The sequence below is a fragment of the Salmo salar genome, chromosome ssa13 (assembly GCF_905237065.1).
Source record: "Salmo salar chromosome ssa13, Ssal_v3.1, whole genome shotgun sequence".
Lineage (NCBI taxonomy): Eukaryota > Metazoa > Chordata > Actinopteri > Salmoniformes > Salmonidae > Salmo > Salmo salar.
In genome coordinates this window covers 103645526-103657645 of record NC_059454.1, presented here as the reverse complement: position 1 = coordinate 103657645, position 12120 = coordinate 103645526, and the positions used below count along the sequence as shown (strand labels likewise).

Below are 12120 nucleotides of genomic sequence, written 5' to 3'. Positions count from 1 at the left end.
TGGCTGGCTCATTGTGAGTCAATGTTTCTATACATCCATCATGCTCTTCTTTGTCTATGTCTAGTTCATTCAGCTCTTCAAGGCTCTTCCAATAGAAGAATATATGGCATTTAGCAGATGTTTTTTATCCAACACAACTTAGATCAGTGAGGGCAAACCTGTTAGTTCCTAGTTCTATGTCCTCGTCCAGTTCATCTGTGTGCATTAGAAGCCGTTACTCTGTGACTAGTCATACTGTACATTCAGCTCAAGCCTAACTCCACTGACAGATGGTCAGATAGACAGCCAGTGGAAACATGGTTAATGTCTCTCCAACTCTTGTCCATTTTAGTACTCTACCATGTCATCTCACTTGAACAAACGGCTAGGCACTTGTCTGTTTAAGTGCTTTGAGAGGACAATTATAGATGTATTGATGATTCCACACAGCATTCATCTTAGCCTATGGATTTTCATTAGGAAGCTAAGGCTGTGTCCCAAACGGCCCCCTATTCTCTAGGCATGCAGGCAGGCACGCAGACAGCGAAGTGATGATTATCTCTCAGGCAGAAGAGACTGAGGCAGAGTTGAGCGATAGAATGAGCGACCTAGATTCTCACACTGCTGCAGCGATCATATTGTGGCAGGATGCATCAGTCAAGGCCAGCAGGAGATCACAACTGAAGAGACACAAAGCTACAGTGAACTGTCAGTCAGAACTGTGTGCCTGTGATCGCTAGATGAGAGCTTGAAAGAAAACAAATGGTTTTTGAACCCCGGTTCTGACAGATACATGCCAAGATGAAGGAACAGCCCCAGAGTTTAGTCATACAGAGGGAGGGAATTATTCAGTCCATTATCAGAAAAGCCACAGTGCTGAGATGTGTAGCAGGAGGATACGGCTGGAGAGACGCCCCACATCCTTACGTCCCAAATGACACCATATTTCCTTTATAGTGCACTACTTTTTAACAGGGTTCTGTCAAAAATAGTACACTATACAGGGAATAGGGTACTTATTAGCTAGCTGGTAACAGTAGTAGTAGAGACACATGCCTTCCAGTTCCAATGCCCCACAGCAGAACATGGAACACATAGAACACATGCCTTCCAGTTCCAATGCCCCACAGCAGAACATGGAACACATAGAACACATGCCTTCCAGTTCCAATGCCCCACAGCAGAACATGGAACACATAGAACACATGCCTTCCAGTTCCAATGCCCACAGCAGAACATGGAACACATAGAACACATGCCTTCCAGTTCCAATGCCCCACAGCAGAACATGGAACACATAGAACACATGCCTTCCAGTTCCAATGCCCCACAGCAGAACATGGAACACATAGAACACATGCCTTCCAGTTCCAATGCCCCACAGCAGAACATGGAACACATAGAACACATGCCTTCCAGTTCCAATGCCCCACAGCAGAACATGGAACACATAGAACACATGCCTTCCAGTTCCAATGCCCCACAGCAGAACATGGAACACATAGAACACATGCCTTCCAGTTCCAATGCCCCACAGCAAAACATGGAACACATAGAACACATGCCTTCCAGTTCCAATGCCCCACAGCAGAACATGGAACACATAGAACACATGCCTTCCAGTTCCAATGCCCCACAGCAGAACATGGAACACATAGAACACATGCCTTCCAGTTCCAATGCCCACAGCAGAACATGGAACACATAGAACACATGCCTTCCAGTTCCAATGCCCCACAGCAGAACATGGAACACATAGAACACATGCCTTCCAGTTCCAATGCCCCACAGCAGAACATGGAACACATAGAACACATGCCTTCCAGTTCCAATGCCCCACAGCAGAACATGGAACACATAGAACACATGCCTTCCAGTTCCAATGCCCCACAGCAGAACATGGAACACATAGAACACATGCCTTCCAGTTCCAATGTCCCACAGCAGAACATGGAACACATAGAACACATGCCTTCCAGTTCCAATGCCCCACAGCAGAACATGGAACACATAGAACACATGCCTTCCAGTTCCAATGCCCCACAGCAGAACATGGAACACATAGAACACATGCCTTCCAGTTCCAATGCCCACAGCAGAACATGGAACACATAGAACACATGCCTTCCAGTTCCAATGCCCCACAGCAGAACATGGAACACATAGAACACATGATGAAACATTCAAATCGCCTGGTTGGGCGCCGCTGAAGATGGACTACATGGCAACGCATAGCGACGTCCCCAGATACATATTTCCTCCTTGATTCATGTGGGGTTGGGGAATTGTGGGTAGGCGGCGTCCCAGCACGGAGTGCAAGGTAACGAAGTGCTTGCTGGCAAATTGATTCCTCTCCCGGATGCAGCGTCTCAAATGGCACCCTATTCCCTATATAGTGCACTACTTTAGACCAGTGCCCTGTGGCACCCTATTCCCTATATAGTGCACTACTTTAGACCAGGGCCCTGTGGCACCCTATTCCCTATATAGTGCACGATGATGGGCCCTGTTCAAAAGTAGCGCACCATATATGGAACAGGGTGCCATTTGGGATGTAAAATGAAGACAAACTGACGGAGCTGTCACGTCTCCTTGAAATGTCATTATCTGCAGCAGCATATTCACCAGGCAGGAAGGATGGCGGTGGAGCATGACATTAATGCTGATGAAGATTGGAGCTGGACTTCATCTTAAATCATCCTCAACTCCAACTCCCCATATACCCAGTTTCAGCCCAGCCCCACCTCCCATCCCCAGCTTCCACCTCCAGCTCCCATCCCCAGCCACCATCTTCAGCCCCCACCTCCAGCTCCCATCCCCAGCCCCCAGCTCCCATCCCCAGCCCCCATCCCCAGCCCCCACCTCCCATCCCCAGCCCCCACCTCTAGCTCCCATCCCCAGCTCCCATCCCCCACCTCCAGCTCCCATCCCCATCCCCCACCTCCCATCCCCAGCTCCCACCTCTAGCTCCCATCCCCAGCCCCCACCTCCCATCCCCAGCCCCCATCCCCAGCTCCCATCCCCCACCTCTAGCTCCCATCCCCAGCTCCCATCCCCAGCCCCCATCCCCAGCTCCCATCCCCAGCCCCCATCCCCAGCTCCCATCCCCAGCTCACCCCCATCCCCAGCTCCCATCCCCAGCTCCCACCTCTAGCTCCCATCCCCACCTCCCATCCCCAGCTCCCACCTCTAGCTCCCATCCCCCACCTCCCATCCCCAGCTCCCATCCCCAGCTCCCATCCCCAGCTCCCACCTCTAGCTCCCATTCCCCACCTCCCATCCTCAGCCCCCATCCCCAGCTCCCATCCCCAGCTCCCACCTCTAGCTCCCATCCCCTACCTCCCAACCCCAGCTCCCATCCCCAGCTCCCACCTCTAGCTCCCATCCCCCACCTCCCATCCCCAGCCCCCATCCCCAGCTCCCATCCCCAGCTCCCACCTCTAGCTCCCATCCCCCACCTCCCAACCCCAGCTCCCATCCCCAGCTCCCACCTCTAGCTCCCATCCCCCACCTCCCAACCCCAGCCCCTGGAGATTGTTAATTGCTGTCTGTGTGTGTCTTTGCGCAGGGTGTATGTATGTGTATTACCTTGAGGCGGTCGTTGGGAAGGGCCTGTGCTCCCTTCATGATAACTTCCTGAACCCTTTCTACTGACAGATCAGACCCGGCTGCTTCCAGACGCTGGCTGAAGAAACCTATCACCTGGGGGGCACAGCGACAAGAGAACAACAAGTCAGACAGGGGTGTGTGTGTGTGTGTATATATATGTATGTGGTGTGTTTGCTTGAGGGACCTGTCAGGTAAAGGTCAAAATACATATCTTTTCTGTGAAATGCCTTTACTTTCATATAGGTTACTATGACAACTTGAAATGAAGGTGTCAATCATTTAAGACTAGTTTCTCATGAAACTGAGGAAGTGATTTGACACCATTGACTGTCAAGAGAATTTACGCTTCAATGAGTCTCGTTTCTGTACATGTATGGTTAAAGTGATTTAACTATCGTCTCCTCTCAGCTTCATAATTCATTTAACCCTCTGCTTTGAGTCGTCACACGAGTCTACCACTGCAACAGATGTCCCTAACATGATGACATTGGGAGCAACTTGCAGATAGTGTAACTTCAGTAGCTGTAGTAACTAGCTGTGTAAGCAGCACAAAAGCTGTTGGCACAGATTGTCTATTTACACTAGGTCCAGTAGAAAACAATATCGCAACCAAGACTTAAAAATAACTGATATTGGCACAAGATGGAGTGTTGGAACATAACTAACAAAATTACAGTTAAAGAAAATGTACTAAAGTCACAAATTCTACAGCACAACGGTAGAGTCATGTCTTAAGTGTAAAACTAACAAAATCTTACATTTTATTTTTCAAAATTCAGGTCCGTCTGCAATAATCACATTTTGGGGGGATTTTGAGTGCAGATCTTGTATGTTCTATGTACATAGACTAACTGTTTTGTTTGGGTATCCACTGATGCAGAGCATCTTTTCAAATGATTATCACATCCTCTGTCCTTGTTTAATAACAACTAAGGAAAGTTGGGCAGAGAAAGCAAGGATTGACTGATACTAACATTTTACGGACAGACCATCTCTGTCTTATGTGTTTCTCACATTTAACAGCTGATAAACGTATCATAGCAACACAAATGTATCATAGCAACATGGAGTACAAGATGAGGACTGCAGATTGCCTAGCAGTTAGAGTACTGGGCCAATAACAAAAAGTCGCTAGTTAGATTCCTGGAGCCGACGAGGTGAAAAATCTGTCCATGTGCCCTTGAGCAAGGCACCTAACCCTAATTACTCCTCCCAGAGACCCATCTCTAACAGGCTGCCCAGAGACCCATCGCTAACAGGCTGCCAGAGACCCATCTCTAACAGGCTGCCAGAGACCCATCGCTAACAGGCTGCCAGAGACCCATCGCTAACAGGCTGCCAGAGACCCATCTCTAACAGGCTGCCAGAGACCCATCGCTAACAGGCTGCCAGAGACCCATCTCTAACAGGCTGCCAGAGACCCATCGCTAACAGGCTGCCAGAGTCCCAGAGACCCATCGCTAACAGGCTGCCAGAGACCCATCGCTAACAGGCTGCCAGAGACCCATCTCTAACAGGCTGCCAGAGACCCAGAGACCCATCGCTAACAGGCTGCCAGAGACCCATCGCTAACAGGCTGCCAGAGACCCATCGCTAACAGGCTGCCAGAGACCCATCGCTAACAGGCTGCCAGAGACCCATCGCTAACAGGCTGCCAGAGACCCATCGCTAACAGGCTGCCAGAGACCCATCGCTAACAGGCTGCCAGAGACCCATCGCTAACAGGCTGCCAGAGACCCATCGCTAACAGGCTGCCAGAGACCCATCGCTAACAGGCTGCCAGAGACCCATCGCTAACAGGCTGCCAGAGACCCATCGCTAACAGGCTGCCAGAGACCCATCTCTAACAGGCTGCCAGAGACCCATCTCTAACAGGCTGCCAGAGACCCATCGCTAACAGGCTGCCAGAGACCCATCTCTAACAGGCTGCCAGAGACCCATCTCTAACAGGCTGCCAGAGACCCATCGCTAACAGGCTGCCAGAGACCCATCTCTAACAGGCTGCCAGAGACCCATCTCTAACAGGCTGCCAGAGACCCATCGCTAACAGGCTGCCAGAGACCCATCGCTAACAGGCTGCCAGAGACCCATCGCTAACAGGCTGCCAGAGACCCATCTCTAACAGGCTGCCAGAGACCCATCTCTAACAGGCTGCCAGAGACCCATCGCTAACAGGCTGCCAGAGACCCATCTCTAACAGGCTGCCAGAGACCCATCTCTAACAGGCTGCCAGAGACCCATCGCTAACAGGCTGCCAGAGACCCATCGCTAACAGGCTGCCAGAGACCCATCGCTAACAGGCTGCCAGAGACCCAGAGACCCATCGCTAACAGGCTGCCAGAGACCCATCGCTAACAGGCTGCCAGAGACCCATCGCTAACAGGCTGCCAGAGACCCATCGCTAACAGGCTGCCAGAGACCCATCGCTAACAGGCTGCCAGAGACCCATCGCTAACAGGCTGCCAGAGACCCATCTCTAACAGGCTGCCAGAGACCCATCGCTAACAGGCTGCCAGAGACCCATCGCTAACAGGCTGCCAGAGACCCATCGCTAACAGGCTGCCAGAGACCCATCGCTAACAGGCTGCCAGAGACCCATCTCTAACAGGCTGCCAGAGACCCATCGCTAACAGGCTGCCAGAGACCCATCTCTAACAGGCTGCCAGAGACCCATCTCTAACAGGCTGCCAGAGACCCATCGCTAACAGGCTGCCAGAGACCCATCGCTAACAGGCTGCCAGAGACCCATCTCTAACAGGCTGCCAGAGACCCATCGCTAACAGGCTGCCAGAGACCCATCGCTAACAGGCTGCCAGAGACCCATCGCTAACAGGCTGCCAGAGACCCATCTCTAACAGGCTGCCAGAGACCCATCTCTAACAGGCTGCCAGAGACCCATCGCTAACAGGCTGCCAGAGACCCATCTCTAACAGGCTGCCAGAGACCCAACTCTAACAGGCTGCCAGAGACCCATCGCTAACAGGCTGCCAGAGACCCATCGCTAACAGGCTGCCAGAGACCCATCGCTAACAGGCTGCCAGAGACCCAGAGACCCATCGCTAACAGGCTGCCAGAGACCCATCGCTAACAGGCTGCCAGAGTCCCATCGCTAACAGGCTGCCAGAGACCCATCGCTAACAGGCTGCCAGAGTCCCAGAGACCCATCGCTAACAGGCTGCCAGAGACCCATCTCTAACAGGCTGCCAGAGACCCATCTCTAACAGGCTGCCAGAGACCCATCTCTAACAGGCTGCCAGAGACCCATCTCTAACAGGCTGCCAGAGACCCATCGCTAACAGGCTGCCAGAGACCCATCGCTAACAGGCTGCCAGAGCCCCATCGCTAACAGGCTGCCAGAGACCAGAGACCCATCGCTAACAGGCTGCCAGAGACCCATCGCTAACAGGCTGCCAGAGTCCCATCGCTAACAGGCTGCCAGAGACCCATCGCTAACAGGCTGCCAGAGTCCCATCGCTAACAGGCTGCCAGAGACCCATCGCTAACAGGCTGCCAGAGTGCCAGAGACCCATCGCTAACAGGCTGCCAGAGACCCATCGCTAACAGGCTGCCAGAGACCCAGAGACCCATCGCTAACAGGCTGCCAGAGACCCATCGCTAACAGGCTGCCAGAGTCCCATCGCTAACAGGCTGCCAGAGACCCATCGCTAACAGGCTGCCAGAGTCCCAGAGACCCATCGCTAACAGGCTGCCAGAGACCCATCGCTAACAGGCTGCCAGAGTCCCAGAGACCCATCGCTAACAGGCTGCCAGAGACCCATCGCTAACAGGCTGCCAGAGTCCCAGAGACCCATCGCTAACAGGCTGCCAGAGACCCATCGCTAACAGGCTGCCAGAGTCCCAGAGACCCATCGCTAACAGGCTGCCAGAGACCCATCGCTAACAGGCTGCCAGAGTCCCAGAGACCCATCGCTAACAGGCTGCCAGAGACCCATCGCTAACAGGCTGCCAGAGTCCCAGAGACCCATCGCTAACAGGCTGCCAGAGACCCATCGCTAACAGGCTGCAGGCCAGAGACCCATCGCTAACAGGCTGCCAGAGACCCATCGCTAACAGGCTGCCAGAGACCCATCGCTAACAGGCTGCCAGAGACCCATCGCTAACAGGCTGCCAGAGTCCCAGAGACCCATCGCTAACAGGCTGCCAGAGACCCATCGCTAACAGGCTGCCAGAGACCCATCGCTAACAGGCTGCCAGAGACCCATCGCTAACAGGCTGCCAGAGTCCCAGAGAGACATCTCTAACAGGCTGCCAGAGACCCATCGCTAACAGGCTGCCAGAGACCCATCGCTAACAGGCTGCCAGAGACCCATCGCTAACAGGCTGCCAGAGTCCCAGAGAGACATCTCTAACAGGCTGCCAGAGACCCATCGCTAACAGGCTGCCAGAGACCCATCGCTAACAGGCTGCCAGAGACCCATCGCTAACAGGCTGCCAGAGTCCCAGAGAGACATCTCTAACAAGCTGCCAGAGACCCATCGCTAACAGGCTGCCAGAGACCCAGAGAGACATCTGTAACAGGCTGCCAGAGTCCCAGAGAGACATCTGTAACAGGCTGCCAGAGTCCCAGAGAGACATCTGTAACAGGCTGCCAGAGTCCCAGAGAGACATCTGTAACAGGCTGCCAGAGTCCCAGAGAGACATCTGTAACAGGCTGCCAGAGTCCCAGAGAGACATCTGTAACAGGCTGCCAGAGTCCCAGAGAGACATCTCTAACAGGCTGCCAGAGTCCCAGAGAGACATCTGTAACAGGCTGCCAGAGTCCCAGAGAGACATCTGTAACAGGCTGCCAGAGTCCCAGAGAGACATCTGTAACAGGCTGCCAGAGTCCCAGAGAGACATCTGTAACAGGCTGCCAGAGTCCCAGAGAGACATCTGTAACAGGCTGCCAGAGTCCCAGAGAGACATCTGTAACAGGCTGCCAGAGTCCCAGAGAGACATCTGTAACAGGCTGCCAGAGTCCCAGAGAGACATCTGTAACAGGCTGCCAGAGTCCCAGAGAGACATCTGCAACAGGCTGCCAGAGTCCCAGAGAGACATCTGTAACAGGCTGCCAGAGTCCCAGAGAGACATCTGTAACAGGCTGCCAGAGTCCCAGAGAGACATCTGTAACAGGCTGCCAGAGTCCCAGAGAGACATCTGTAACAGGCTGCCAGAGTCCCAGAGAGACATCTGTAACAGGCTGCCAGAGTCCCAGAGAGACATCTGTAACAGGCTGCCAGAGTCCCAGAGAGACATCTGTAACAGGCTGCCAGAGTCCCAGAGAGACATCTGTAACAGGCTGCCAGAGTCCCAGAGAGACATCTGTAACAGGCTGCCAGAGTCCCAGAGAGACATCTGTAACAGGCTGCCAGAGTCCCAGAGAGACATCTGCAACAGGCTGCCAGAGTCCCAGAGAGACATCTGTAACAGGCTGCCAGAGTCCCAGAGAGACATCTGCAACAGGCTGCCAGAGTCCCAGAGAGACATCTGCAACAGGCTGCCAGAGTCCCAGAGAGACATCTGTAACAGGCTGCCAGAGTCCCAGAGAGACATCTGCAACAGGCTGCCAGAGTCCCAGAGAGACATCTCTAATAGGCTGCCAGAGTCCCAGAGAGACATCTGTAACAGGCTGCCAGAGTCCCAGAGAGACATCTGCAACAGGCTGCCAGAGTCCCAGAGAGACATCTGTAACAGGCTGCCAGAGTCCCAGAGAGACATCTGTAACAGGCTGCCAGAGTCCCAGAGAGACATCTGTAACAGGCTGCCAGAGTCCCAGAGAGACATCTGTAACAGGCTGCCAGAGTCCCAGAGAGACATCTGTAACAGGCTGCCAGAGTCCCAGAGAGACATCTGTAACAGGCTGCCAGAGTCCCAGAGAGACATCTCTAACAGGCTGCCAGAGTCCCAGAGAGACATCTGTAACAGGCTGCCAGAGTCCCAGAGAGACATCTGTAACAGGCTGCCAGAGTCCCAGAGAGACATCTGCAACAGGCTGCCAGAGTCCCAGAGAGACATCTCTAACAGGCTGCCAGAGTCCCAGAGAGACATCTGTAACAGGCTGCCAGAGTCCCAGAGAGACATCTGCAACAGGCTGCCAGAGTCCCAGAGAGACATCTGTAACAGGCTGCCAGAGTCCCAGAGAGACATCTCTAATAGGCTGCCAGAGTCCCAGAGAGACATCTGTAACAGGCTGCCAGAGTCCCAGAGAGACATCTGTAACAGGCTGCCAGAGTCCCAGAGAGACATCTGTAACAGGCTGCCAGAGTCCCAGAGAGACATCTGTAACAGGCTGCCAGAGTCCCAGAGAGACATCTCTAACAGGCTGCCAGAGTCCCAGAGAGACATCTGTAACAGGCTGCCAGAGTCCCAGAGAGACATCTGTAACAGGCTGCCAGAGTCCCAGAGAGACATCTGTAACAGGCTGCCAGAGTCCCAGAGAGACATCTGCAACAGGCTGCCAGAGTCCCAGAGAGACATCTGTAATAGGCTGCCAGAGTCCCAGAGAGACATCTGTAACAGGCTGCCAGAGTCCCAGAGAGACATCTGTAACAGGCTGCCAGAGTCCCAGAGAGACATCTGTAATAGGCTGCCAGAGTCCCAGAGAGACATCTCTAATAGGCTGCCAGAGTCCCAGAGAGACATCTGTAACAGGCTGCCAGAGTCCCAGAGAGACATCTGTAACAGGCTGCCAGAGTCCCAGAGAGACATCTCTAATAGGCTGCCAGAGTCCCAGAGAGACATCTGTAACAGGCTGCCAGAGTCCCAGAGAGACATCTGTAACAGGCTGCCAGAGTCCCAGAGAGACATCTGTAACAGGCTGCCAGAGTCCCAGAGAGACATCTCTGATAGGCTGCCAGAGTCCCAGAGAGACATCTGTAACAGGCTGCCAGAGTCCCAGAGAGACATCTCTAATAGGCTGCCAGAGTCCCAGAGAGACATCTGTAACAGGCTGCCAGAGTCCCAGAGAGACATCTGTAACAGGCTGCCAGAGTCCCAGAGAGACATCTGTAACAGGCTGCCAGAGTCCCAGAGAGACATCTGTAACAGGCTGCCAGAGTCCCAGAGAGACATCTCTAATAGGCTGCCAGAGTCCCAGAGAGACATCTGTAACAGGCTGCCAGAGTCCCAGAGAGACATCTGTAACAGGCTGCCAGAGTCCCAGAGAGACATCTGCAACAGGCTGCCAGAGTCCCAGAGAGACATCTCTAATAGGCTGCCAGAGTCCCAGAGAGACATCTGTAACAGGCTGCCAGAGTCCCAGAGAGACATCTGCAACAGGCTGCCAGAGTCCCAGAGAGACATCTGTAACAGGCTGCCAGAGTCCCAGAGAGACATCTGTAATAGGCTGCCAGAGTCCCAGAGAGACATCTGTAACAGGCTGCCAGAGTCCCAGAGAGACATCTGTAATAGGCTGCCAGAGTCCCAGAGAGACATCTGTAACAGGCTGCCAGAGTCCCAGAGAGACATCTGTAACAGGCTGCCAGAGTCCCAGAGAGACATCTCTAATAGGCTGCCAGAGTCCCAGAGAGACATCTGTAACAGGCTGCCAGAGTCCCAGAGAGACATCTGTAACAGGCTGCCAGAGTCCCAGAGAGACATCTGTAACAGGCTGCCAGAGTCCCAGAGAGACATCTGTAACAGGCTGCCAGAGTCCCAGAGAGACATCTCTAACAGGCTGCCAGAGTCCCAGAGAGACATCTGTAACAGGCTGCCAGAGTCCCAGAGAGACATCTGTAACAGGCTGCCAGAGTCCCAGAGAGACATCTGTAACAGGCTGCCAGAGTCCCAGAGAGACATCTGTAACAGGCTGCCAGAGTCCCAGAGAGACATCTGTAACAGGCTGCCAGAGTCCCAGAGAGACATCTGTAACAGGCTGCCAGAGTCCCAGAGAGACATCTGTAATAGGCTGCCAGAGTCCCAGAGAGACATCTGTAACAGGCTGCCAGAGTCCCAGAGAGACATCTGTAACAGGCTGCCAGAGTCCCAGAGAGACATCTGTAACAGGCTGCCAGAGTCCCAGAGAGACATCTGTAACAGGCTGCCAGAGTCCCAGAGAGACATCTGTAACAGGCTGCCAGAGTCCCAGAGAGACATCTGTAATAGGCTGCCAGAGTCCCAGAGAGACATCTGTAACAGGCTGCCAGAGTCCCAGAGAGACATCTGTAACAGGCTGCCAGAGTCCCAGAGAGACATCTGTAACAGGCTGCCAGAGTCCCAGAGAGACATCTGTAACAGGCTGCCAGAGTCCCAGAGAGACATCTGTAATAGGCTGCCAGAGTCCCAGAGAGACATCTGTAACAGGCTGCCAGAGTCCCAGAGAGACATCTGTAACAGGCTGCCAGAGTCCCAGAGAGACATCTGTAACAGGCTGCCAGAGTCCCAGAGAGACATCTCTAATAGGCTGCCAGAGTCCCAGAGAGACATCTGTAACAGGCTGCCAGAGTCCCAGAGAGACATCTGTAATAGGCTGCCAGAGTCCCAGAGAGACATCTGTAACAGGCTGCCAGAGTCCCAGAGAGACATCTGTAACAG

The 12120-nt window shown here is 53.5% G+C and overlaps 1 protein-coding gene across 2 annotated transcripts in view; it reads right to left on the bottom strand.

Annotated features, from left to right (window-relative positions):
• dym (dymeclin) overlaps positions 1–12120 on the bottom strand; it is a 211929-nt gene that overhangs the window by 11832 nt on the left and 187977 nt on the right. For both annotated transcript variants that reach the window (XM_045692575.1, XM_045692576.1), the window contains exon 16: positions 3568–3681. In XM_045692575.1, the coding sequence (XP_045548531.1) occupies positions 3568–3681 (114 nt within the window). The remainder of the gene's footprint in view (positions 1–3567; positions 3682–12120) is intronic.